The sequence below is a fragment of the Oncorhynchus kisutch genome, linkage group LG20 (genome assembly GCF_002021735.2).
Source record: "Oncorhynchus kisutch isolate 150728-3 linkage group LG20, Okis_V2, whole genome shotgun sequence".
In the NCBI taxonomy this organism is placed as follows: Eukaryota; Metazoa; Chordata; class Actinopteri; order Salmoniformes; family Salmonidae; genus Oncorhynchus; species Oncorhynchus kisutch.
This window is the reverse complement of record NC_034193.2, coordinates 39,601,632-39,629,161: the sequence shown is the minus strand read 5'-3', so window position 1 is coordinate 39,629,161 and position 27,530 is coordinate 39,601,632. Positions and strand designations below refer to the sequence as shown.

Here is a 27,530-nt window from a genome sequence, read left to right as displayed (position 1 = left end):
GAGTGTAACTATTTTCCCCACGAATGTAATTTGTCCTCGCCGAGTACCCGTATCAGCTTTGTGATTTACTATCGTATGACACTTTGTGTGTTTGATTCTTTTTTCTGTGACGGTAATGTTAGCAGGCTAATATAAAGTGCACGCTCAATTCTCCTGGAGGCGCATAAAGTAGCTAGCCCTCTTCTTTTGAAAGTAAACGTGGCTCTGTGTGTAACCGGTCGGTGGTACAAAGGAAATTGGAAACAGACTCAAGATACCGAATCGCGCTTAGCCAGCTGGTTTATTTGTACTTCTCACGATTGGGTTGTTCCTTTCAAGGATACCTGGATCTGGTAGCAGGTGACGCCGACAAAACAGGGATGTGCAATGGCATCGGTGCGGGTGGCTGTCCGGCTCAGGCCTATGAACAGACGGTAAGTAAAGAAAAAAACATGCTAAACAAAAGCGGCCAAATTATGCTATTGTTACTGGTTATATTGTTTCCTTTGAAGAGAGGCGCACGGCTGGACACTGGCTCACTGTGATACATTGTAACCATTTCGAACGTCTAACAGCTTAACACATTCTAATTTGAATGGCCATGTTGCAGTAACACTGCGTATTATATTTTGTCATAACAAGCACTGACGTTGCCACAACGGGGTCTTCCAAAATTTAGAGGGAGACAACATTTGGGATTTAAATGCCAACCCTACTCAAAGGAGCACGGGCCCACCACACACCACATTGATAATCTACCAATAAGAACGCCTGGAGGTTGGCGCAGACAGCTGGCAAGGTGACGGGTGAACAGGTTAACCAACAAAACAAACCAGAAGAATAGGAACTAGAGCTACCATGGCTGTGCTGTGTCCGGTATTGGGAGTTAGTATTAGCAGCCACCCAGGGATTATGGGATACCTTAATAATTTTCTGATCTCTATCAAGAATTGCATGGCATTTTTTTAAATCACAAACTATTTCCTACAGTAAATAGGATGCATACATAGCTGCATGATATAAGACAACCACCCTGCCACTTACTCTACACATCTATGCTGGGGTGGCAGGTAGCCTAGTGGTTAGAGCGTTGGGCCAGTAACCGAAAGGTTGACGATCAAATCCCCAAGCTGATAATGAAAAATCTGTCGTTCTACCCCTGAAACAAGGCAGTTAACCCACTGTTCCTAAGCCGTCGTTGTAAATAAGAATTGGTTCTTGCCTAGTTAACATTTTCTATTTTATTTAAATGTAGGTGTGTGAAATATTATGTACAGATTCCAAATAAGATCCACTATGAACCTGTGGGGGGGAAAAACAAGGAAGGATTCTGAAGGAAGTGACCTTTGACACATTTTTATACCAATTGGCCTAGAGTATAACCTGATCCAGTTGGCTTTGTGTTAATGGTAATCTGTTAGGCACCAGAAAGTATGGTGTTATTTCATTACAGTATGTCATACTGGAAAGGCCACTAATAATAAAAGCTTGAACTGAATACTTCCACAGAGAGACTAGGAATAGTCATGCCAAGAGACGTTTCCTCCAGACTTTTAGTGATCAATTAAGCAAATATGAACTAAGAGGATTCAGTTGGCATTCTTCCCGACCCCAGACGGCATACACTAGCCCGATCTTAGAGAGAATGTAGTCTTCTGATTAATTAATCACACTAAATGTATGTTGTCTTTTGTTGCTAATGTAATTGGTACCTTTCTTGTTGGTCCAATTTGTGAATCACAAAGTACTGCATTTTGGTAATCATTTTTTTTACTCTGATGCTCCTTCATTGGTTCACTGTCTCTGTTGCATCCTGGTTTGGCTCAAAGATAGGTGAAGGTTAGTTATTTGGAATATTAACCTGTTTTATGTTTTGATTTTTACAGGGAGAAGGACTTGACTGCCAAAAACATAATTGAAATGAAAGGGGACAAGACCACCATTACAAACTTGAAGGTCATTTGAAGTTTTAAACAGCATTTCTATTGCAATAATAATCAAGCGTTGTCCGGGTGAGGGTTTGACCGGGGTAGGCCGGGGTTGCAATTGTAAATAAGACTTTGTTCTTAACTGACTTGCCTACTCCACTTTGTCTTTACAGTATATTTCATCCCATTTTGTTGTATTTAATTAGATACCAGATGGCATTACCGGGGATTCGATGAGGGAGAGTAAAAAGACCTTCACCTATGACTTCTCCTATGACTCCGCTGACAGTAAAAGCAACACATTTATCTCTCAGGAAAAGGTAAATGTCATATTTCAGTTGGAAAATGTTATCTGGACTAACACTTTCTGTTTAAAAAAACAAAAACATTTTTCAAATGTTTTAGTTGTTGTTGTCCATATCAGATTATAGTCAAAGCAGCTTACATTTGCCTCTGTTCAGCGGCCATTTACATTTTTTTAAAAACTTGTAGGACATTTTGTTATGGATGGAAGTTCATTGAGTCAAAACAGTTGGCTAATGTTCTGATAGTCTAGTATCCCAAGCTTCTGACATAAGATATGACTTACTGTTGTGCAACCTTTAAAAACAAATCGTAATATTGCATCATACAGGAGTCAAAGTAGATTTAATTTCTTACTGGTACAGTACCTTATCACATACACACACTTTTTGGGAGGCTGAAACAGAATTACTTTAGAATCCTTGTTAAGATCTCTGTGGGCCTAAAAGTACAGATTTGTTGTTTCATTTGAATGTATTGCATTTTTAATGTGGCATTAACATAAACAGTCATGACGTTTTCATCTGATTATCAAACAATTAGAGGACAATGCTCCTGTAAGCCTGGCTATTTGCACACGTTCCTCCACTATAAAATCATTCCTGAATGCGTACAGTGCACTGTGCACCCGCCATTTGATGAATGGAAGGAGACATCAGTAACAAAACACCAAGAGGTGTAATGAATGACATTCAGTGATTTTTGTTTTTTGTTTTTGATTAGGCTTACACTTGTAACCTGAATTGATGCGTCCACTGTCCACGTGCATCTTGGTCACAGCCACTCACCTCTGCCTTTGCAAAATGTGTTATCGCCAAACCACATCGCATTTTGAAGTGTATTGCACACAATTGCCCATTTTTCATGTGGATGACATGTGGTAATGCTAAATATATTTTTGGGAGGTCTACAGTTTTTCTTGGAATCTTTGTTTTAATTATTGTGATATGTTCAACCGGTACAGCGTACCCCCACTATTTATTTTGACGGTTCTCTGTCCTGGACCTTACTTACTGGCTTACTTTCACCCCTGGCATCATGTCAGTGCAGTTTCAATGGTAACACAGCCTATGAGCTAATTGTTATAAATGTGTTTTAAAACTATGCATACATGAATTCCATATTTTTGACTTTGTTCTGTATTGGCTAGATTCTTTCTTTCACTGACTGCTTACAGTGAGATCTGTTTGAGGTAGTTAGATCTGGGGCCTGTTCACGAGGTCGCAACTTTACAGAACATTCAGATCTAAATGTACTGTTTGGAACAAATTACTGCCTGTCATTGTGAATCGTATCAGCTACATTACATTCCAATTTGCCAAAGCTCTGAAGATTTCACCTTATTGAACAAGCCCATGTTTGCCCTCTTCCTTTGCAGGTGTTCAAAGACTTGGGCTCAGATGTTCTCAAGGCTGCGTTCCAAGGCTACAACGCCTGCATCTTTGCCTATGGCCAGACCGGCTCGGGGAAGTCCTACACCATGATGGGAAATCCAGTGAGACAAACATTCCCTTTCTTGGCCTGTGGTCATAAAACAAATCGGAGTAGGAGCGCTGATCTAGGATCAGGTCACCCTTGTCTATATAATCTTGTTCATAATTATCCTACTCTGAGACGCTTTATGAATACAGGCCCAAATCAAAGACTGGGCTGTGTTCAGCAGTTCACAATGTTGTGGAATGATTAAATATACAGTACCAGTCAAAAGTTTGGACACGCCTACTCATTCCAGGTTTTTTCTTTATTTTTGTACTATTTTCTACGTTGTAGAATAATAGTGAAGACATTATAACACATATGGAATCATGTAGTAACCAAAAAAGTGTTAAAAAATCAAAATGTATTTTATATTTGAGATTGTTCAAAGTAGCCACTTTTGGCATTCACTCAACCAGCTTCATGATGTAGTTACCTGGAATGCATTTCAATGAATAGGTGTGCCTTGTTAATTTGTGTAATTTCTTTCCTTAATAATGCATTTGAGCCAATTAGTTGTGTTGTGACACGGTAGGGGTGGTACACAAAAGATAGCCCTATTTGGTAAATGACGATGTCCATATTATGAGAAGAACAGCTCAAGTAAGCAAAGAGTAACGACAGTCCATCATTACTTTAAGACATGAAGGTCAGTCAATCTGGACAATTTCAAGAACTTTCTTCAAGTGCAGTCGCAAAAACCATCAAGCGCTATGATGAAACTGGCTCTCATGTGGACTGCCACAGGAAAATAATCCTCAGAGTTACATCTGCTGCAGAGGATAAGTTCGTTAACTGCAGTTAACTGCACCTCAGGTTGCAGCCCAAATAAATGCTTCAGAGTTCAGGAAACAGACATCTACATCAACTGTTCAGCGGAGACCGTGTGAATCAGGCCTTCATGGTCAAATTGCTGCAAAGAAACCACTACTAAAAGCACACCAATAATAAGAAGAGACTTGCTTGGGCCAAGAAACACGAGCAATAGACATTTAGATCGGTGGAAATCTGCCCTTTGGTCTGAGTCCAAATTTGAGATTTTTTTGTTCCAACTGCCATGTCTTTGTGAGACACAGAGTAGGTGAACTGATGATCTCAGCATGTGTGGTTCCCACCGTGAAGCATGGAGGAGGTGTAGGGGTGCTTTGCTTGTAACACTGTTGGTGATTGGTTTAGAATTCAAGGCACACTTAACTAGCAGAGCTACCACAGCATTCTGCAGCGAAGAAAAACTCTTGAATGAGTAGGTGTGTCCAAACCTTTGACTGGAACTGTATAACGTACAACAATCATGCCTCTCTGACATGGAGATAAGGAATCAGGTCTACTCTGTTCATGACATTTCTGGAACTTTCCACAACATTTGCCAACTCAACAGAGCTGTTGTTTTTATTATCAGACTATTGGGACTTCAATCAGTCGTGGAGACCCTAAGCAAATATCACAGTGACGAAGGAGGGCTCTGACAGTCCTGTTTAGGGGAAGTCTAGGGGAAAGTGATTAGGGGAAAGTACAAGTCAAAGTTCAGTGTCAGTTTTCTCTGTGGCCTCTTGTATTGGATTGTTTTGGAGAAAGACTAAAGCCAAACATGTGACATATTAAGAGTTTTCCCTGTAATGAGTAATGGATTATTTTAAGATCTATTCTGTAACATATCAACAGGTTTCCTCAATCCAGTCCTCCACTGAACAGGGTCAATTATTGTCAGGTTTAACGTCAAATTATCGTCTGCGATTGATTAAGTGTTTGATCTATGGATTTATTTTTTATCAGGGAGATGCTGGTCTCATTCCACGGATATGTGAGGGTCTGTTCAGCCGGATTGCTGGGATGACTCGTTGGGATGAGGCCTCCTTCCGGACCGAGGTCAGGTAAGAGAACTCTGTCCATTGTCATTCTCTGGAATTATTATTATATATATATTTTTAAACGTTTTTATTTAACCAGGCAGGCCAGTTGAGAACAAGTTATCATTTACAACTACGACCTGGCCAAGATAAAGCAAAGCAGTGCGACACAAACAACAACACAGAGTTACACATAAACAAACATACAGTCAATAACACAGTAGGAAAAAAAATCGACGTACGTTGTGTGTAAATGTAGGGAGGTCGGCAATAAATAGGCCATAGAGAAATAATAAACATTTAGCATTAACACTGGAGTGATAGATGTGCAAGTAGAGATACTGGGGTGCAGAAGAGCAAGAAGATAAATAACATGGGGATGAGGTAGTTGGGTGTGCTATTTACAGATTGGCTGTGTACAGATACAGTGATCGGTAAGCTGCTCTGACAGCTGATGCTTAAAGTTAGAGAGGGAGATATGTCTCCAGCTTCAATTAAGAAGCTTAAAGGAATAATCCACTCAAAAACAGTACTTTTGGTATTTGTTGCATTAGTCCACTGTTGATACTGTGACAAAATGTTGTGCATGTCAGCAATAAAGTTTTCAAGATTATATAATTTTCCAAACACACATTTTCACAGCCGGCGTGATGCGTTTTGCATCATATGATGCACTGGCTGTATTTCTACCTGTTTGAATGGCAATAGGTCCAATACACACAAATTACCCTGGGAATCGATAGAACATTGCTCAGAGATGCACTAAAAAGTTATAACATTAAAAATGGGATAATCTTTCCTTTCTAATGGTGGCTCAATGATCCTTTTTTAAAATGTAATAAAAAGTGATTGCACATGATCAGTAGACAATCCAGCAATTCGTACCTCATCCAAGAGACGACAAAAAGGGTCCCTTAATAATAATTGGTAGATATCATCAGGATAAACTTGACCTCTGAATGACCTCTTTATATCCTCTCAATGTCATCAGCTACCTGGAGATCTACAATGAACGTGTCAGGGACCTGCTCAGGAGGAAGTCCACCCAAACCTACAACCTGAGGGTGAGGGAGCACCCAAAAGATGGACCCTACGTGGAAGGTAAGACAACAATATGCTTTTTAGATCATAATGAATGAGATTTATAGGCGCATAAGGGACCTAATTTGATATTTTCTCTATTCATTCTGAGACCGATCCCACACCTATCCTGTAAGGCAGAATGGTGGCTCCCAAGCTCAATATAACAGTGGATATCTCTCTGTATTATGAACTCAAATGTTAATCCAATCTGACCCCAGACCTGTCCAAGCACCTGGTGCAGAACTACCACGACGTGGAGGAGCTGATGGAGGCGGGCAACATCAACCGTACCACGGCCGCCACGGGCATGAACGACACCAGCAGCCGCTCGCACGCCATCTTCACCATCAACTTCACCCAGGTGGGCTGCTAGGCAAGCTAATGCTACAGCTACCACTAGGCTAGCTAGCTACGGTACTGCTACTCCAGGAATGCTCAACTCCAGTAAACATAGGCCGCAGTGTAGTAGTCCTTGTTTATTAGTTAGGGACTGATTCAGTTACCAAGTGAGTGGACTCTTAGCCAATCAATGAAATTGATTGAGAGAAATAAAAAGTAGCGGGACTGTGGCTTTGGAAGACTGTATGCTGCATTATATGCTGTATGTTAACCCTTCAAGGGGTTGCCACTAATAGCATCTGTGATGGCACTTATCCATATTAGGAAAAATTAGATACATACAGTGTTGTTAGCACCCACCGTTTAAGTGCAAAGTTTCGACTCAAAGTTCTTCATCAGACTTAACAATATTAGCCTTTCAGCCTCTTTGAAATCCTTCAGGGTTTTTACGCGTTTTCTCCCTCCTCTCCAGGCTAAGTTTGATGCGGAGATGCCCTGCGAGACGATCAGTAAAATCCACCTGGTGGACTTGGCGGGCAGCGAGAGAGCGGACGCCACCGGTGCCACTGGAGTCCGGCTCAAGGAGGGCGGCAACATCAACAAGTCACTGGTCACCCTGGGCAATGTCATCTCCGCTTTAGGTGGGTAACTGTTATACCAACTGTTATATCATTGAGACAGCAGATATGAAGACGTATTCGTTGAAGTCTCATAATATATTTTTTTGTATGGAATGAAACCCCTTATCTGGCAATGTCTTTTAGCTTGAATATGCAGGCCACAATAATACATTTTCCCCTTTACAATATTTGAACCACAGCAGTGTTCCAATGTCTGTTGATTTGCCTATTGATCAGACCAGGATTCAGATACTACTGAAATCTTTCAAATACTCTTGAGTGTTTGCTCTAGCCTGCCTGAAGTGCCAATTATTTTTCTTATTGATTGATTGATCTGAAATCTTTTCCTTGTCTTGGTCCAGCGGACCTGAGCCAGGACGGAGTGAACACCAACCTGAAGAAGAAGCAGGTGTTTGTGCCTTACAGAGACTCTGTGCTAACGTGGCTTCTCAAGGACAGCCTGGGAGGCAACTCCAAGACCATCATGATCGCTAGTAAGTCCTTAATAATGCAAAATGTCTTGCATTTAATCAAATGTTTCCAATCCTCCCCTTGAAAAGCCCAAAATACACCGGACTAGGAACCCTGGTTTTTACCTGTCTACTTCAGTATATATGGGGAATCTTGGATTGTCATTAATCAGATCCTGAGCCCAGACACGCTTATTACTGGGATAAAAACAACGGTGTCGCTGTGTATCTGACTCTTCTGGACCCTTCTTCCCGACAGGTAAATGTTCCGAATGCTTCTGCGCATGTATGGGATTCTCTACTTTAAACACAGTCTCTGCTCTACTCATAGACTCGAATGGTGCTCGTTTAATGAAGTTGGATCAAAGTTTAATCAATGTCTGCAAGATATATCATCTATATATAACCTATAACGTTACTTTAGGACAAAAGCACTTTCTTATGAGATTTTAGGATGATTGTGCAAAAGATCAACAATTTTCTCTCGTGGCCAAAACTCAACAGCAAGTCCCACTAGGGACTTGTGCTTTGATTTAAACTAAACACAGGTAGACTATCCCATAGGTTAACACAATTTGCTCTTTGTAAATAATTAAAAATAACAGAGTGATTCTGAGACCCAGGGTGACCAGTGACTTGTTGATGTTGCCGCCCTCCTTGAGCTGGACTCCCGTGGTACCGGTGGCATCCGCTCTCTCGCTGCCCGCCATGTACAACTCTCTGCAGAAGGACTACTTTGAACAATTTCCACATACAATTTGACAAAAACACATTTACTTGAACAGTGCGATTGCAAAGTATTGTAACAGAATGACAGTCTGTCTCAGCATCATTTTGTTACTGTGGAATTGCCCATATCCCCATAAAACTGATTGAGATCAAATGGTTGAAGAATTAACAATTCACAATAGACTGTAAGAAATGTGAAGGGAGGGTGACCACAAAAATGTGTGCGTTAGGAAACGCATGTGCTAGGGTTGTAAAACCAATAGAAAAATGTAATTGAGTTATTAATCGCAAATTCAGAATTTGTTCAACGTGAGTTGTAATTTACGGTTTTTCTTACAAAAACATTACAAGAACATAGTAGTCTTTTGTCGAAAGTAACACTTAGCAAAATTAGGTAAATTAAGAAAGCACTCTTTTTGTTTAACCTCATTAACCACGTTTCCATCCACAGTTTTTATGCACGTAAAGTCATATCATAGAAGGGAAAAAAGAAATCAAGACATCTGTGATGGAAACAGGAAGTTTCTGTACAATTGTATAAATGTCAACATAATTTGTTCGTTTGACATGGTGGGATCTTTTTGTGTCTGTAAAATTAATTATGGAAGAAATGGCGGTGGAAACGCCTTTATGTGCAAATATTGATATAATAACCATCATATCGAAGTAAACCTGGGAGTCATGCGATGACATGGTGTGTGGTTCTCCCCACTACAACTCAGGAAACCATGCAGTTTATTAGGCTACAAATTAAATAAGTTATGATGAACTTCAAAGCGTGGTGAAAGTGCACACTATGAACTTGATGCTCCTTCCAAATGAATGTTGAAGGGTCTGATTCTGGTGACATGATCGATGCTCGACTGCCTTTTGACAAATTAAAATATTCTCGCTCTTATCCATAATAATCACATGCTGTTTTTGGCTAGAGCGCACGTGCCAAGACCAGAGAAGGCACATTTGCTATTTAATTGCAAGACCAGAGTAGGCACATTTGCTATTTAACTCCACAGTTTTTGTGACAAAACTATCCGTAGATTTGAAAATGCGATGGAAACATATCTAACTTTTAGAGGAAAAAAAATTTGGTGCATGAAAACTTAAGCAAAAAAAGTGAAATTTGTGTGCACTACGTCATCACGCACTGATAAAAAAAAAAAAAAAAACTGCAACAAGTCCGTTTGGTGGAAACACACCACTGGTGTGAAAATATGCAAATTTTCTTTGAATTTTTGAATATTCTCATTAAAATCTGTTGCCAATTGGATGGAAACCTAGCTATAGTCAACATGGTTTTTACATGGCATTGTACATGATGTATTTTGTATGTTTTCAGTGTGTTTTCAACTCACTAAAATTACAAAGTTAATTTAACTGATTTAACTCTGGCAGTCTAAGCATGTGCAGAATGTGTTTTGGCTCTTCGGCTCAGGGTAAAATGGATGATGGGGACGATTACCTAGAGATCTTCAGCCATAAAACAATAGGGGCCCCAATTCTTTACAATTTTACCACAGCAGGGATCATGAATTTGCTTTGCAGACATTGTTGGGTTCCTAGTCCAGTATACTTGGTGCTAGAATTTGTGAACATGGCTTTCTAAACCCTTGTTAAAGCTGACTTTATGTATATGAGGCTTAAGTGTGGTGAGTGGCCATAAATTAAATATCTGTGATATGTTTGCAGTCAAAGATGTAGAAGTGTTTTGTAGTACGACAAAGGTTTCGAAGATGTTTTGCTCTCATTTGCGGCAGCCATTTCACCTGCTGACGTGAACTACGGCGAGACGCTGAGCACTCTGCGCTACGCCAACCGTGCCAAGAACATCATCAACAAGCCCACGATCAACGAGGACTGCAACGTCAAGCTCATCCGAGAGCTCAGGGCCGAAATTGCCCGACTGAAGGCCCTTCTGGTCCAGGGAAACCAGGTGGGGATTTGTCACACTGACCTGCATTGTTTTGTGTGTGTGTTGATGGTTTAGGGGAGTGGTTCTCAATCCTGGTCCTGGAGACCCAAAGGGGTGCACATTTTAGTTTTTGCCCTAGCACTACACACCTGATTCAAATCAACAACTCCTCATCAGGCTTTGATGATTTGAATCAGGTGTGTAGTGCTAGGGCAAAAACAAAAATGTGCACCCCCTTGGGTCCCCAGGACCAGGTTTGAGGACCACTGGTTTAGGGCATTGGAACTCAACTATCCTGTCCACTACAACATTTTCTCTGTATGTATTTATTTATTTAAAAAACAAAACCGCTCTACAATACACTGCCTTACAAGTTACGTAAAAAACTGTTATAGTACACAAATGGGTATAGCAAAAATGCGTTTTGTTAACTTATGGGCACTTTTTTATAATGCATAACTAGTACATTATGTTTTATTCAAATGTAACATGTCCACCTTTCCAGCTGCTGGCCTATGACCTTGTTGTGTTTTTAAATGTCTCATCTTATCTAACTAGGTCACACTGACTTAGGGAGTATTGATGTGTGATTCAATAATGTATTGATTGTTGGTTTGTTTTCATCCTTCTCAGATTGCACTTCTTGACTCACCCACCGCTCTGAGCATGGAGGAGAAACTACACCAGAACGAAGCCCGAGTAAGGCCATGTGGATGGTTCTTTTACGAGTAAAAATTAACACGATTACCCCAAATAAGCTATTGATACTTTGGAAGTGCAGTGTTCTATTCTTCGAATCCATAAACAAACAAGTCAAGCATTACAGCAAGTTAATGATATTCAAGAAAAATATTTTTGCACTTTTTGTCATAGGTGTTGGAGCTAACCAAGGAGTGGACTAACAAGTGGAATGAAACTCAGAACATTCTCAAGGTGAGTGGGTATATATTTGTATAAAACGTCAAATTCAGTTTAGTTCACAGAAGCACTCTGGTTATATGCCTTTTTATATTATAGTCGGCTGTGAAATTTAATTGACCGAAGTCAGAATCATCAATCAATTCCTAATGACTGACAATTGATCTCGTCTTTACAGGAAGAAACCCTTGCCCTGAGGAAAGAGGGAATCGGTGTCGTCCTCGATTCGGAGTTGCCTCATCTAATTGGTATCGACGACGACCTCCTAAGTACTGGCATCATCCTCTACCATCTAAAGGTTATTCATTTGACTCTTTAGTTATTTTTACACTTATTGCTTCACATAAGGTCATTTGTCCTCCTATTAAACTTAAATAGAAGTTACATGGACTTGACATACTGTCCTGACATCACTTTCATTTGTTTTTCTAGGAGGGCAGGACGAATGTTGGTCGAGACGATGCGTCGACTGTTCAGGACATTGGTGAGTGGCCTCTGTTACATACTCTATCCGCTGTCGTACTTTGCTACAAATCACGACAAAGAAACAATTGATAATGCACACACACACACACACACACACACACACACACACACACACACACACACACACACTGTCTTTCCCTCTCATCCTCTCTGTAGTTCTCCATGGGCTGGACCTAGAGAGTGAACACTGCATGTTTGTGAACCAGACCGGCACCGTCACACTGGTTCCACTCAATGGGGCCCAGTGCTCCGTGAATGGAGTGCAAGTGACAGAAGCCTCCCCACTAAACCAAGGTATATGCTTTTGGTGGCACGTTAATTTGACTGTCTGGATTTTCATAGGCTACTATCAACAAACTGTTGATAAGCAACTGCTTGCTACGGTTACGGTTAGAGTTAGGTTTAGAATAAGGGTGTGGCATATCAAGAAGCTGATTAAATAGCATGATCATTACAAAGGTGCACCTTGTGCTGAGGACAATAAAAGGCCACTCTAAAATGTGCAGTGTTGTCACACAATACCACAGATGTTTTGAGGGAGCGTGTAATTGGCATGCTGACTGCAGGAATGTCTATCAGAGCAGTTGCCAGAGAATTTAATATTGATTTCTCTACCATAAGCCACCTACAACGTTATTTTAGAGAATTTGGCGGTACGTCTAGCCGGCCTCACAACCGCAGACCACGTGTATGGTGTCGGATTGCTGACGTCAACGTTGTGATGGAGTGCCCCGTGGTGGGGTTATGGTATGAACAACCGACACAATTGCATTTTATCGATGGCAATTTTAATGCACAGAGATACCGTGATGAGATCCTGAGGCCCATTGTCACGCCATTCATCCGCCACCATCACCTCATGTTTCAGCATGATAATGCCCGGCCCAATGTCGCAAGGATCTGTACACAATTCCTGGAAGCTGAAAATGACCCAGTTCTTCCATGGCCTGCATACTCACTAGACATGTCACCCATTGAGCATATTTGGGATGCTTTGGATCGACATGTACGACAGCGTGTTCCAGTTCCTGCCAGCCAACACAATGATTGTTCTGTGAATGCCCAAACAGTAGTAAAACACACCCATGTGCAATTCCCTTCCTATGTATTTTTTTCCCCCTTATTATCTTTATTCCATGTTTATCGTTCTATTGTGTTTGATAGGTGCTGTTATCCTTCTGGGGAGAACCAACATGTTCCGTTTCAACCACCCTAAAGAGGCAGCTAAACTAAGGGAAAAGAGGAAGGTAACACCAAAGGCTCTATGTCTCTCAAAGGCCTTTTATAGAAGCTTATTAGTGGCGGTATTATTAATTTGTTGTTATTATTATGTGTGGATGACCTGCTCCCCCAAGGGTTTAAATCAAGTAAGTCATGACTCGTATAGCTTATTACTCATGTAGCCAAGCATTTCGCTGCACCGGCGATAACATCTGTGTACGTGATCAATAAACTTTGATTTGAAATAACCATCTAGTGGAAGGGCACGTTTACTGTTAGCGTTGTAGGATGCAGGCGACTTGACCAATGAGTCATTATGAGGTCAATGATCATGTTGAACTTAGTGTTGGTAATTTTTTCCAGAGTGGACTGCTCTCTTCCTTTAGTCTGTCCATGACCGATCTCAACAAATCATGTGAGAACCTCTCCACAGTAATGCTCTACAACCCAGGGTGAGTGTATGTATCACCTAATCCCAAATCGGCCCCTACTGTCTATGCACTTGTGGAGATCTGAGAGGATTGGATAGGCAATATGGCGAAAACTCCACCTAGCCTATCAGAGGGCAAGGAGGAAGCTATTCCCATATTGCTTATACTAATCTATTCCTCTCAGATCTCCAGAAGTGCATGGGGAGTAGGCAGTAGGGCTGGTTTGGGATTAGTCAAATGTGTGCTCCAGGGCATGAATGATTCCTCCAAACTCCCTCTGCGCAGTTCCCCCTGCCTTCTCAGGAGTTCGTAAGCGCTCCTTTTCCTCCATTCGCTTCGGTCCGTTGCTGCTCACCCGCGTGACCACAGACTGAAGCAGTGGATTGGTTGTAAAAATACAACAACAAACAATTGGGCTGAAATACAATGTTACAGTGCCCAGTCAAAGACATCAGTGTTCTGGTAGTTTATGTGTATCTCAAAGTGGAAATGGAAAATATTTACTTTGGATTGGAGGGAGATCTGTAACATTGCATCTGCTGTGACTCAAGCCAAAATCATGTGAGCTGGTCATGCTGCACGTCACAAATGCCACATCACTCAAACTGTATGGCCTTCATTGATTCTATTACTAACTCTCCAAATCTGAGCCAGAGATGAATTTTGCTTGTACAGAACCGCTAAGCAATACGTTTGTTTTGTTGTTGTACAGCACCCCTTGTGGAGGATGCAACTAGTCTTCATTTAAGTTTTGTACAGTACAACAAGTGATGCCATAGCACTTACTCCTATTTAGACCTAAACCTGATTTGTATTAATTTTTTTTAAACAAAAAAAAACAGCCTAGTATCACCAACTAGGTATCTACTAGGTAGATATGCACGCACAGACAAAACCCCCCCCCGATTATTAATAGGTCCAGAGCAACCATGGATATTCTGAGGAATACACAGCCAGAATTTAGTGAACGTTGGTAATGGTTATGGCTGTGTTTGAACTCTCTTTGTGTGATTATTGCTCTACATTGAGTCTCTATTTTTACAAGTACAGTAACTAATGCATCTCTGACCCCTCCCTCGGCAGTCTCTTCACTGAAAAGGGGCCTATCTATCTCAGGTAGACCCAACCAGAGTGTTCAATGTTCACTGCTTTGTTTTAACAGTGCTTGTGAAACATCATTTTCACTTTGTCCCGCCACCACCATGTTTGAACATAAGCCGTCATCGTCTCGTCTTGGTTTTATTATGATTTTGCACGTCGCCTCGCTTGCTTCAATCACTGTTTTCGCACAAAATGATGACATCAAGCTTTGACATCCATTGCCTTGTATGAAGCTCTTCAGTCATTCCATGTGTCAATTGCAGCCTTCATTTCTGTTATCATGCTGTCTCGTTGAGTAATACTGGTGTGTGTGTGTGTGTGTCCAGTCTGTGTCATTGTTATTAAGCCAGCTAAATGATAATGGTGTACTTGCCTAGGTTGGAATTTGAGAGACAGCAACGGGAAGAGCTGGAGAAGCTGGAACACAAAAGGTGTGAGGGGAGACGCACACAAACATGCTCATATTTTGACTAAATAAGGCCAATAATGCTTACTTACTAGTCACCTGTAATGCACCACATTGTAGGAATGGTGTGCTTTAAAAGCAAATATGCTGACATCACATGATTATTGTAGACTCTTATTGTTAATACCAATCGTTCAAAAAAATGCCTTGTTTACTATGCATGTGTTTGGCGAATGACCATAGCGTATTGCATAGTGTTTCATGATTTGTTTGTATTTGCCTGGGTTGCAGGAGGCTTATTAAGGAGATGGAAGACAGGCAGAAGTGTGAGAAGGCGGAGCTGGAGCGCCTGCAACAGGAGGTGGAGTCCCAGCGCAAGGAGTCGGAGCAGGTGCAGCAGCGCATCCGCCGCCAGGAGGAGACCCTCCGCTGCCGCAGCCAGGACATCGAGAGCCGCCTGCGCGACCTCCTGGCTGAGAAGCAGCGCTTTGAGGAGGAGCGCCACCGCGAGACCAAGGAGCTGGAGATACACAGGCGCCAGCGGCAAAAGCAGCAGGAGGAGCGCGAGGATGAGAAGACTCAGGACGAGGAGGCGCGACGCCATAGCGAGGCGGCAGAGCGTGCCGAGCAGGCGGAGATCTTCCACGAGCTGGAGCGGCTGAAGCGGGAGCACGAGGAGCAGGCGGTGCGGCTGGAGGCAGAGAGGCGGAGGCTGGAGGAGCGCGAGATGGAGCAGCTAGGCCTGGTGGGGCGCCTAGAAGAGCAGCTGAGGGAGCGCCACGAAGCGGCAGCTGCCCTGCTGACCCGCGAGAACACCCTGCGCCTGGAAGAGGGGCGACGTGCCTTGGCCGAGATCCGCTCCGCCCTGCTCTGCGCCAAGGAGGCCAGCGGGCGCTCCGACTGCGACGGAATGGGCGAGGAGGCCGGGCGTGCCGCCCAGGTCCGTTACACAGACTTCAAGGCAGCGCAGGTGGAGGAGCTGGGTCAGTTGAAGGAGGGTTTCCGGCTGCAGAAGGAGTGCCTGGAGAAGGAGGTGGCGTCAGAGCGCGTAGCCCTGGCCGTCCTGGTCCACGCCCACAAGGAGCGGCAGCGACAGCTGCGAGAGACCCAGGAGAAGGGGGCACAGGACTCCTCAGAACTCTCCCAGGAGGAGCATCGGATGCAACAGGCCGAGCAGCACCTCCTCTTCAAGGAGCGCCGGCTAGCCAGCCTAACCGACAGCCTCCTGCCGGCGGTGGCTGAGGAAAGGCAGAGGGCGGAGGAGCTGCTGAAACTCGGAAGCTCCTCTGGCGCTGGCAGCATTTCGAACATCTCCCTGGGACTAGACAACACCCTGTACCAGGTGGAAAAGGAACTTGAGGAGAAGGAGGAGCGCCTTACCTCATACTGCGCCAGCGCCGAGCAGCTTCAGCAGCTGCAGGAGACGTATGAGTTCACGGCCAATGTGGCGCGCCAGGAGAAAAAAGTGCGGCGCAAGGAAAAGGAGATCCTGGAGTCACGGGAGAAGCAGCAGCGTGAGTCCCTGGAGCAGGCAGTGGCGCGCCTGGAGAGAAGGCACTCGGCGCTGAGGCGCAGTGTCTCACTGGACCCAGAGAGTGTGGAATCCAGGCACACGGCCTCCGTTCTGGGGCCCGCGCGGGAACTCGACCAAGAGAGGTGCGCACGCTTGTTATTCACTGTCACTACAGATACATCTGTAGAATCAATGAATAGTACAACATTTGTCCTCCAGTGGAAGGTGTGCAGTAGACCCATTGCTATCCACATAATTATAGAAAATGTAGATAAGCTGATGTCAGAAAGTTTCAAGAGATGATGGATGATGAGGGATGGTAAATGAGTGTCGTCGATGAGTGATGATGGTATTACCACATTGGTCAATCCCTCCTGTCTAAAATGGTGTTCCTCAATTGGTAATATGATTATGGACATGATAAATAAGTAACTCTGCCTTTTTATAATTATATTGTACTATCACAACCGGACGTAATTGGGAGTCCCACAGGGCGGCGCACAATTGGCCCAGCGTCGTCTGGTTTTGGCCAGTGTAGGCCGTCATTGTAAATGTGTTCTTAACTGACTTGCCTAGTTAAATAAAAAAGTAGTTTTGTGGAATGAGTGTATTTAGCATGACTCTGTGGGTCGATAGACACATGACGACTCCATCTTCTCTTCACATCCTCAGGGTGGACCGGGAGATCCAGAAGTTGAAGCAGAGGATCAATAAAACTGAGGGAAGTGGAAGGAGTCACACTGGGAGCGGCGATGAAAAGACCAGTCTCAGCACCCCCCCTGTCAGCCCAATCCAGAGCCTACCCCCAGTGCTGCCGATCACCGATGACGGGTACAGTGCCTTCAGAAAGTTTTCAAACCCCTTGACTTTTTCCACATTTTGTTGTTTGCACAGCCTGAATTTCAAATGGATTAAATTGCGATTTTTTTTTTTTGCCACTGGCCTACACACAATACCACGTGGAATTTGTTTTAAAAAATGTTTACAAAAAAACTAAACAATAAAAAGCTGAAATGTCTTGAGTCAAGAAGTATTCAACCCCTTTCTTATGGCAAGCCTAAATGAGTTCAGGAGTAATAATTTGCTTACCATGTCATATAAGTTTGCATGCACACACTGTGAGCAATAATAGTGATTTAACAGGATTTTTAAAGGACTACCTCATCTCTGTGCCCATACAGTTATCTATGTGGTCCCTCAAGTGGACAGTGAATTTCAAACAGCTTCAACCACAAAGACCAGGGAAGTTTTCCAATGCCTTGCAAAGCAGGGCACCTATTAGTAGATAAAAAAAATAAAAAGCACACTTTGAATATCCCTTTGAGCATGGTGAAGTTATTAATTAATTACACATTGGATGGTGAATCAATACACCCAGTCACTACAAATATACAGGTGTCCTTCCTAACTCAGTTGCCGGAGAGGAAGGAAACCACTCAGGGATTTCACCATGAGGCCAGTGGTGACTTTAAAACAGGGTTTAATGGCTGTGATAAGAGAGAACTGAGAATGAATCAATAACATTGTAGTTACTCCACAACTAACTTAATTGACAGAGTGAAAAGACAGAAGCCTGTACAGAATAAACAATATTCCAAAACCAGCATCCTGTTTGCAACAAGGCAGTAAAGTAATACTGTAAAACATTACGGCAAAGCAATTAACTTTTTGTCCTGAATACAAAGTGTCACAATGTTTGGGGCAAGTCCATACAATGTTTGGGGCAAGTCCAATACAACACATTAGTGAGTGTCACTCTCCATATTTTCAAGCAGAGTAGGGGCCGCATCATGTTATGGGTGTGCTTGTAATCGTTAAGGACTGGTGAGTTTTTCCAGGATAAAAAAAGAAAAGAAACGGAATTGAGCTAAGCGCAGGCAAAATCTCCTAGAGGAAAACCTGGTACAGTCTGCTTTCCACCAGACACTGGGAGATGAATTCACCTTTCAGCAGGACAATAAAGGCCAGATCTACACTGGAGTTGCTTACAAAGAAGACAGTGAATGTCCCTGAGTGGCCAAGTTATAGTTTTGACTTAAATCTGTGGCAAGACCTGAAAAATAGTTGTCCAGCAATGATCAACAACCAATGTGACAGAGCTTGAAGAATTTTGAAAAGAATAATGGGAAAATGTGTGGAAAGCTCTTAGAGATTTACCCAGAAAGACTCACCGCTGTAATCAGGATTCTAGCATTTATTGGATACCTATCTAATCATGTGGGTTTAAAAAAAAAAAATGTTACAAATGTTAGAACATTTCTTCCACTTTGACATTTTGTGTAGATCATTGGCAAATCAATTTTAATCTCACTTTGTAACACAACAAAATGTGGAGAAAGTAAATGTGTGTGTGTGAATACTTTCTGAAGGCACTGTATGTGTCATCCTATGTAATATTCACAATGAGCCAGAAACAGCACAGGCAAATGTGTTGTAGGTTGGAGGAGAATGACGAAATGTAGATCATAATAAAGATGCATTATTTTTGGACAGTAGGGTTGACCTGACCATTGCTGATTTTGAGTATCTAATAAGTTTCCTTATCCGTTGACAGGATAAATGCATACATTGAGGAGGAGGTTAAGAGAAGGTTACAGAAGCTGAACCTCTTCAATGGTGACAAAAACATTGAGCTCTCGCTTTCATCTGAATCTCTGCAGGTAAGCATCAGTGATACATTGTTTTGTTTGCCTGGCAATATTAAGATTGCTATAAAAATAGAAATGATATGAAGTTCTTCAATCCTACAGGAGGACAAAGAAGTTAATGAATCTAGCTCTGTTAGATTAACAGATGAGGTAAGCCCAGGTCCTCGACACAGGGTATACAGAATGGACTATAATCTGCATGCATTTCTGATAATTCTCTACTGAGGTTACATGGACCAATCAAGTGGGGTCTTTTCCCAACCTTTCTCAAAAAAAATTGTATGTGGATGATGTTTTGCCTGGTTTGCTTTTCTTTTCCCCAATATGAGAGGAACTCTTGCTTGCCTAATGGCAAAGTTGTCCAAAACTGCATGTTTGAAATGAATTTGACATTGCAATGTATCTTTTTTAGGAATTGTTTGTCATTGCTTAGAAGTGTGGTCTTATTCATTACAGGATGATGACAAGCTGCAAAACCTTGTCAACCCTAGGAAATTGAAATATGAGGTAAGGCTTGAGTTTTTTTCTGTTGGTGATGAAGAAACCAACCAGACATTTTTAAACAATAATTTAACTTGACTGGAAATCATTCTGAATCTTCACTAACCACCACACCAACTATGAAAAGATGCATGCCGTTTATATAAAAGGCACTTTAGGGAACATCCTGCTTTACAGGAATCCCAACTTTGTATCTGATAAACATAGAAGATTCCTAAACCAAGAATGTCAGACCTTTTTTATAAAGAAATTGCAAAAACATAAGAATATAAAAGAAGCAGGAAATTGGATAAAATACTCAATTGGCTAAAAGGAAACCAGTCACTGACAGAGGAGGTCGACATAAGTGTAGAACGGGATAATTAGAAATGTCCAACCAAACAGGGTTGATATCTGGTTTTGTAAGCAAAAAGGAAAGGTCAATATTGCATGGAAGCCTGGGATGTGTAATTTTGTATTCCTGCTGCATAACAATCATCAGTCTCTTTAATTGCCTTTTTAAATTGTAATCTTGCTCATCTGGATTTTAGTTCAATCACAACTGGATTTTTACACTTGGTGGAGGAAGATCTTAATTTACTGGGGTGAGAAGGAATACATGAAAGACTATAATTCAGAGCTGTGATCTCTGGTTTGAAGTTATAGTCATGGAATCCCCCCTTGTCCACACAGAAAGATTCCATGCCCTTGCTGTGGCGTAGCTTCCTGTGTGTCCCAGAACGTGAGACGAGCACTCACCTGGAAGGGGCTACAACAAGTTCAGAAGAAGAAGGCGGCAAAGGCCGCTCTGAATTAGATAAAATTGGCAATCCAGAAAGGGAAACCAAAGTCTTGGCAGAAAATGATAGAATGCCTTATAAAGAGGGTGACAAAGCAAAATGGGGGCAGGTGGAAGTGAAGGGGAAGGTTGACCAAGCTGACTTTGAGAAGAGTAGCTGTGATTTTAAAACCAAGGACTGTGGATTTAGGTCTATAAACACCATAGTCGGTGAGGAGGGAAATAACAGCCAATGTAGGCCAGATGAGGAAGAAACTTTTAGTTGCTACATTGTTGATGACAAGACGAAAAGTCTATCTTATTATCAGTCCAGAGAAACCAGAACAGAAAACCCACTGTTGCTCTCACAGTTTGACTCTTTGGAAGGAACTAAGGACCAAGTTCAGAACACAAGCAAGACAAGTAACGACACTGCAACCGTGATAAATTCTGAATTCCCCATACTGAGACGAAGTTCAAAGAGACAAATCACCATCGAGGGCTACTTTGGTCTCAACAAGATCCCTGAAGAGTCTGTAAATGGGCAGGTGCAGAGGAATCTGAGAACTTCAGAACCGGATCTATTAACCAACGAACTGGGAGCCAAACAGAGTTACGTCCTTGGATACTTGGCAGGCAAGCTGTCTGGAGTTTACAATGACGCTGGACGATATCTGCAGAGTACACGGGATATCATTCGGCAGGTTCGAGCAGGAGAGACTTCAGCATTGACTAGTACATTCTCTCCGTACATGACCATAGTTACAAAAGATCTTCCACTTGCTCAGGAAAAGCAGCTTGAACCTTCAATGGAACCTGACTCAAGGCAGAATAAAGTTCATTTTGCCAATTTGACAGGCAATTGCCTTTTCAATGTACCTGAGAAAGGTAATGTGTCTCCAATTCTGGACATTTCATTATGGCCTAAAGGATCTATGACTACATACAAAGACGGGGAGCCTGTAATTTATTGTCAGACGCTCGTGCAGTTTCCCATATGCCTTTCTGAATTACAGTCTCTTCCGCTTCAGAAGATGCTCTATCGTTTGTACTGTGTTACGCCCAAAATCGCTGCCATTTCCCACCACCTTTTGGGTATCTACTGGCTAAGCGTTGCCAATTGCAAACAGCCTACACCACAACCAAGTTGCTTACTGTTATCTGAAACTGACCTCTATGCAGTCTCCGCTGGTACTGGTTTAGGTAACAACCAACCTTTGGCAGTTTTTCAGCACTTCAGTCTCTTGCACATCAAAGAGATCCAAGTGAGCTTTGCTGGGCAGCATTTACGACTCCTGGGCTCCACTAAAGACACCATCTTGGTCATCTTCACCCACAGCAAAGAGCTTACCCAGGCGTTATGCTGTACCCTGCTGAAGATCCTTGCCCCTGCAGAGGTTCAGGAAGGCCCAGGGGCCCACCCCTTGCTTTGTGGAGACCTCTCGCGCCTCTCTCTGGACTGGAGGTCCCACGTTCCAGACCTCCTGCTGGATAGTGGCCTCTGTGTTACCTCACGCTTTAAGAGGATCATGGCTGATCTGCTCTACATCCTGCACGGCAACATGGAAGGACCCAACAAGCCCTCCTTGGCTAACATACACCTTCTTCTCTACACTTCCATCAAGGTGGAAAACTATTCCACCTCGCGCCAAGTTGTCCTTTGCCAGTTCTTTCTCACCGACAATCACATAGGCCTGGTGCAAGAGGATGCTGTGTTCCACCCGGAACCTCGAGGCTCAACTCTGGTTCCCATCCAGCCCCAGTTTCAGGGAGTAGAACTGCGCAGACGCTCAGACATCCGATGTGTGCTTGTGAGACACAGCGATAGATGTATGGTGCTTGACATCGTATTCTCCGTGACTCACAAAGGGCAGATTGAGACCAAAAGAAAAACCAGGAAAGGCTTAGGCATTGTCCCTCTACCTTCTGATTGCAGGCCCCCAGCTGATTCCTGGAAATTAACTTTCAGCTCTACCTTGGATGCAGCAATCCTAATCAATCACCTGTCGAACCTGATTTAAGGCTGTGCTTACAGGTCATAAAAGGATGTAATGCTAATAGGTAATAAATGGAAAGGAGTTTAATGGCCACTGCAAGCCTGAAGCGTAATGACTGTGCCGTCCTGCTGAACTCCTCTTGTTTTCTTTCAGTATTGCACTTGAGCAAGAAAGCCATGGTGAGTTGGCTAGCTAGCTACATTCAGTATTGTCAGCCAACTGCATTTCTGAGTATAGTAATCAGATAGCTAGTCTGATAACATTAGGGTTTGCATACTACAAGAGTTGAGTAACATTTCACTTGTAAATCTTTTTTTGTTTGAGCATGACGGTACCATCCTACCACTTCCAATGTGTATTTAAGTTTAAATTATTTGTTTGATTAGTTGAAAATCATATTCCAAAAAAACATTATTCTTGTAACATGGCCTTTTGTAATTGTTAATGCATGTCCATAATGTCAGTAACATTTTATTGAAACTTCTACAGGGTCCTCATGAATATTGTGTTATAAGAAAATACATGTCCATATTATAAATATAGATCAAATACTAAAATCTAAAGGTCTAACTCCAATGGCTGCTATTGATTTTAAAGTATTTTATAGTATATTTGAATGCTTCTCTTAACATACTGCCATTGTGGTACACCTTAATCAAATCCTAGTCAATCCTTAATTGTCACTTTTAAGAACAATTTTACTCACACACCTAAGTGTTTTGTATTGGTGTAGTTAATTATTTGGATATTTCATAGATTTTCTTCCCTACTACAGGGAATAGAGTGACCTTTTGTTTAGTCAGCTTAGCTCTCCCTCTCTGTTCTTACATGAATGCTCACATCAATCATTTATGGCTGGTAGAATGTGTTTTCTTCAATATGTTTGTGTACACGTTTATGCATATTCATCATATGGTAATGTATAATATGATTTTGAGGAATATGTATGAATAGTAATATGAAGTATAATATGACTTGACTATGATCACTGCAATAATGTTAATAAAAGATGGTTAATTGTTTCAACAAAAAAATAAAGATGGGCTTACACAGAACACTTTGTGTTGCCTGGTTGTATCTAGCTGTTCTGTTTCGTACCTATTCACTGTTGTCATATAAATAAGACTACACCTTCCTGTCCATGTTTCTATCTCTCTCTCTCTCCCGTTTTCCTTTCATTCCACCCATGTCCTTCCCAGCATCGATTTGTCTCTGTCCCTCTTGGGACCAACTCCGACTGCCTAAAGGACCCTGTTAAAATTAGCATTCCTCGCTACGTTCTCAGAGGGCAAGGGAAAGATGAGCACTTTGAGTTTGAAATCAAGGTAAGCTTCTCTTGTTAAGTATCTCTCAAGATCCAGCATCATGGCTTTGCTGCCTCTGGTCTTGTATACATGTCTGACAGGTCCATATCCCTTCTCCATTGTTGAGTTAGTTGTATCAGTCTTGTACTCAGTATTTCCCTCTGTCTCTTTAGATCACTGTAATGGATGAAACGTGGACAGTCTTCAGGAGATACAGCCGCTTTCGGGAAATGCACAAAACTCTCAAGATGAAATTCCCTGAGGTAAAAGACTTTTGAACCAGGAATTACCACATACTACACATCCTCTCCTAATTATACCAATTATATTACTATTATCTACAATCTTAATGACCTCCTTCCATACCAGCTTGCAGCTTTAGAATTCCCTCCCAAAAAACTATTTGGAAACCGAGACGAGAGAATGGTTGCTGAGCGGCAGAGTCACTTGGAGGTGGGTGCTGGCATTGACACATACTACTGCGTTTCTTAAAAGTTGTCATGATTGGACAGGGTTATCGAAGTCTTGTCGGTGACAAAAGTCTGAAGGTTTGTCATTCTCATCCGTCAGTTCAGAGACCTATTTGTTCCTTGTCATACATGTAACGCAGTAGTCACCAAACTGTCGATCGCAAAGGCGTTCCTAGTCGATCACCAAACATTTCTGTAGAAAAGCCAATGATAAAGCCTTTACGCTCCAATTTTTTGTATTAGTCTTGCGCTGTTGGTGGTCGGTGCACTTGAATCAGAAGCCCTGTGTGCCGGGTAGGCAAAGTGTTCCCATTTTGAACCATTTCATTTGTCTGAAGGGACATACTCTGCCTACCCTGCAGACCAAGAGAGCTAAATCAAGTGTGCCTACTGTGCTGGCCAATCGGATAGCTCAAATTACTGTGCCTACGGCTTCAATGACCCCAAAGCAAAGTTTGATATTAGCGAGCAGGTAGAGCAGGGAACTTGAGAGGGCAGACCCTCTGCTGCTCTCTCCCTCCGCTGAGACTGACCATCAGATGCAGGTACCATCAGTATAGTAAAAGACAAAAGTTAATTAGTTGCAAATTATTCAATTCATTCTCAGCTGTGCCTTGCAAGTGATACAGCAACTGATCTATTTTGTTATCAAAGCTCAAGTTTTGAAATATAATAGTCTGAGAAGGCCAAGCATAGCCAATATGTTGTGATAATGTATTAGTGCACAAACCTCATTCCTACAGAACTGTTTTTATTAGGTTAATTTTGCATGTGCTTACATTTTTTGATTTTTTTTTTTGCTCCTCCAGAAATATCTGAAAAACTTCTTCAGGGTAATGATGTCACCCTCCTCGGGCTCTCCACTCCGCACTGATTCAGACTCTGAGGGTGGTCTGCAGCTGTCCAAGCACGCCATCTGTGACTTCTCCCCGTTCTTTAAGAAGGGCGTCTTTGACTACAGCAGCCATGGAACTGGGTGAAAACATTTTGGATGAGGACGGGTTGGAGCTAGTCTGGCCCTGGATATTTTTGTGCTGTTTTGACATTTCCTACTGTCATTGTCAAGCATTGACCATTGGAGTTGACAAGATCTGTGACCAGGCTACGATGGAGCAGCTTTAATCCCAAAACCAAAGTGTGCTGTGCCTTCCCAGGTCGCAGTCTAGATATTGACCTCTGTACAACCAAGTTATCAGGGGCACCAAGGAACAGATATCTAACTTACTACTCACCTTACTACTTTTTCTTCTTCTAGCTCTCCGGCTTTCCTACTCACTCTCTTCCTTTCCTACTCACTTTCCTTCCTTTCTTGTTAGGCCAGTACATTTGGAAATGTTACTTTTTTATGAGGACCAAACGCATGAGAAATAGTCTTATCTTATAAGTAAGTAATGTAATGACAACAGGTGTAGAATATTTGCTATTACAGTGACACAAAATGGTTCTTAAGCGAGCCTTGCAGAGAGGCAATGCAACCGCTGCCAATCTAGAAGACATTGCAAAGTCCTGGCATTAGTGACTTGCTAAGTCATCTACTCTGCTCTCTTCCTGTTCACCACAGTTTACTCAGAAATAATGTTCTGAAGGGAGGCTTTACAAAAAAATGATTTTTATGCAGCTATAATTTCGATGGCAACTCTAGTTTCTACCATTTCTGGTGATATGTAATTGAGACTGACATGTGCTGTATCTATGGGAACTGACCATGAAGGAATTACTCTTCACTACCTGTAGTGTTGATAAGGATGGGCTGTTTCTGTATTGTATGGGTCATGGCTTCTCAAACTTGCTTAAAGGGGATGTTCAGTATTTTATGACTTAATGTTAGATGGTTACTCATCCTAAAAGTAGACTAACCCAACCATGGGTTATATTTCTTCTAGCCCATAGATTACTTTCTTGGTTAGAAACCAAAAAAACTGAACTTCCCCTTTTAATGTTGATATCATGTCTCATTATTGTACAATGTATCAGTTGAAAATAGTCTGAGGAGAGGTACTTTTGAGTGCAATAACAAGGACTCATGATCACTCCCAATTTTCAAAGAAATGTTGAGTTTAGTCATTTTGGTGAGCTGTCGAAGTAATAGTCTTTGACTTCACCTTTAATGGTAGCTACTACAGAAAAAAAAAAGTCAAGCTGATGTCACATATGGCATTTGTGCAGGTTGAATCATAGTATTCAGGATTGTGAGAATAATTGTTGAACTAAGTGTAGCACATCTCTCAAGACGTCAACACTTAATTGGGTATGTTTGGGCCTAGGCAGTTGGTGTGCCTACTGGTCCTGAAAGCTGTTACTAACAGTGTTGCTCTCCATGTTTCTAACTGGGTAATAGAATTACACTTTTGTTGACCACATGTCTTCCAAGTTTCACACTTAATACAATCACGGCTGAGGATTCAACACTTGACACAACACTTTCATAACTGGACATACTGTGCTAATACTTGTGTTGTGGAAGTCAGTTTACTTGGTTAGACTTACTATGTCTTTGTAAATATGTAACAAAATATAATTATTTCTGAAATAAGTAATAAGGTGGTACAAATATACTACAGTTTCACATTAAATGTAGCATAGTGCAAGATCTTTAATCAATCCCCTTTGTAAAGCATATTGTATACATATAATGTATATTTGAATGTTTATGTGCATAGTTTTCTACATGAAGTGCTTGTACACACGCAATGTAAACTATTGACATTGAATGTCATAAAAGGGATTGTATATTATAACTGCTATAACTGATTTCGCTTTCAAAGGCTTTGATATCGTAATGATGTAAGAGGAGGACCAGTTTGCTTTACTGGTGTCCATTTTGCGACTCCAAGTTGAGGGATTGAAAGTCAGTAATATGTAAGTACTGTAGTAACTTTTGTTTTTGTTTTGTTTTATATAATTTTTTGGAACTGGAATATAATTAGGATTATATTGATTTTCATAACTGACATTTATGTGTATTTATGACCTGTAGAAACACACTATCTGCAAAATAATGTACAGCAAGAAACGGATTAGTTGTACCATTTTATTGAAGTTGTAACTGACACATTTACAAAATCAATACATTTGATAAAACTCCTGCAAAATA

The 27,530-nt window shown here is 41.8% G+C and overlaps 1 protein-coding gene across 9 annotated transcripts; it reads left to right on the top strand.

Annotated features, from left to right (window-relative positions):
* Position 1: 1 nt before the first annotated feature.
* LOC109865663 (kinesin-like protein KIF16B) lies at positions 2 to 27,530 on the top strand. Of its 9 annotated transcripts, XM_020454002.2 has the most exons (28): positions 4 to 413; positions 1,866 to 1,935; positions 2,114 to 2,227; positions 3,589 to 3,705; positions 5,460 to 5,557; positions 6,525 to 6,634; positions 6,835 to 6,977; positions 7,428 to 7,596; positions 7,938 to 8,069; positions 10,529 to 10,704; positions 11,317 to 11,382; positions 11,557 to 11,616; positions 11,780 to 11,899; positions 12,034 to 12,085; positions 12,244 to 12,381; positions 13,252 to 13,334; positions 13,672 to 13,760; positions 14,823 to 14,855; positions 15,218 to 15,271; positions 15,538 to 16,902; positions 17,432 to 17,590; positions 19,314 to 19,419; positions 19,510 to 19,557; positions 19,864 to 19,914; positions 23,862 to 23,987; positions 24,140 to 24,229; positions 24,336 to 24,419; positions 25,246 to 27,530. In XM_020454002.2, the coding sequence occupies exons 1-28, from the start codon at positions 367 to 369 to the stop codon at positions 25,414 to 25,416; spliced, it is 4,071 nt and encodes a 1,356-aa protein (XP_020309591.1). In that variant the 5' UTR covers positions 4 to 366; the 3' UTR covers positions 25,417 to 27,530. The 9 variants fall into 9 exon arrangements, with proteins under 9 accessions (XP_020309588.1, XP_020309589.1, XP_020309590.1 ...); XM_020454004.2 differs by lacking the exon at positions 19,510 to 19,557 and having other exon boundaries at positions 5 to 413; XM_020454005.2 differs by lacking the exons at positions 14,823 to 14,855; positions 19,510 to 19,557 and having other exon boundaries at positions 5 to 413.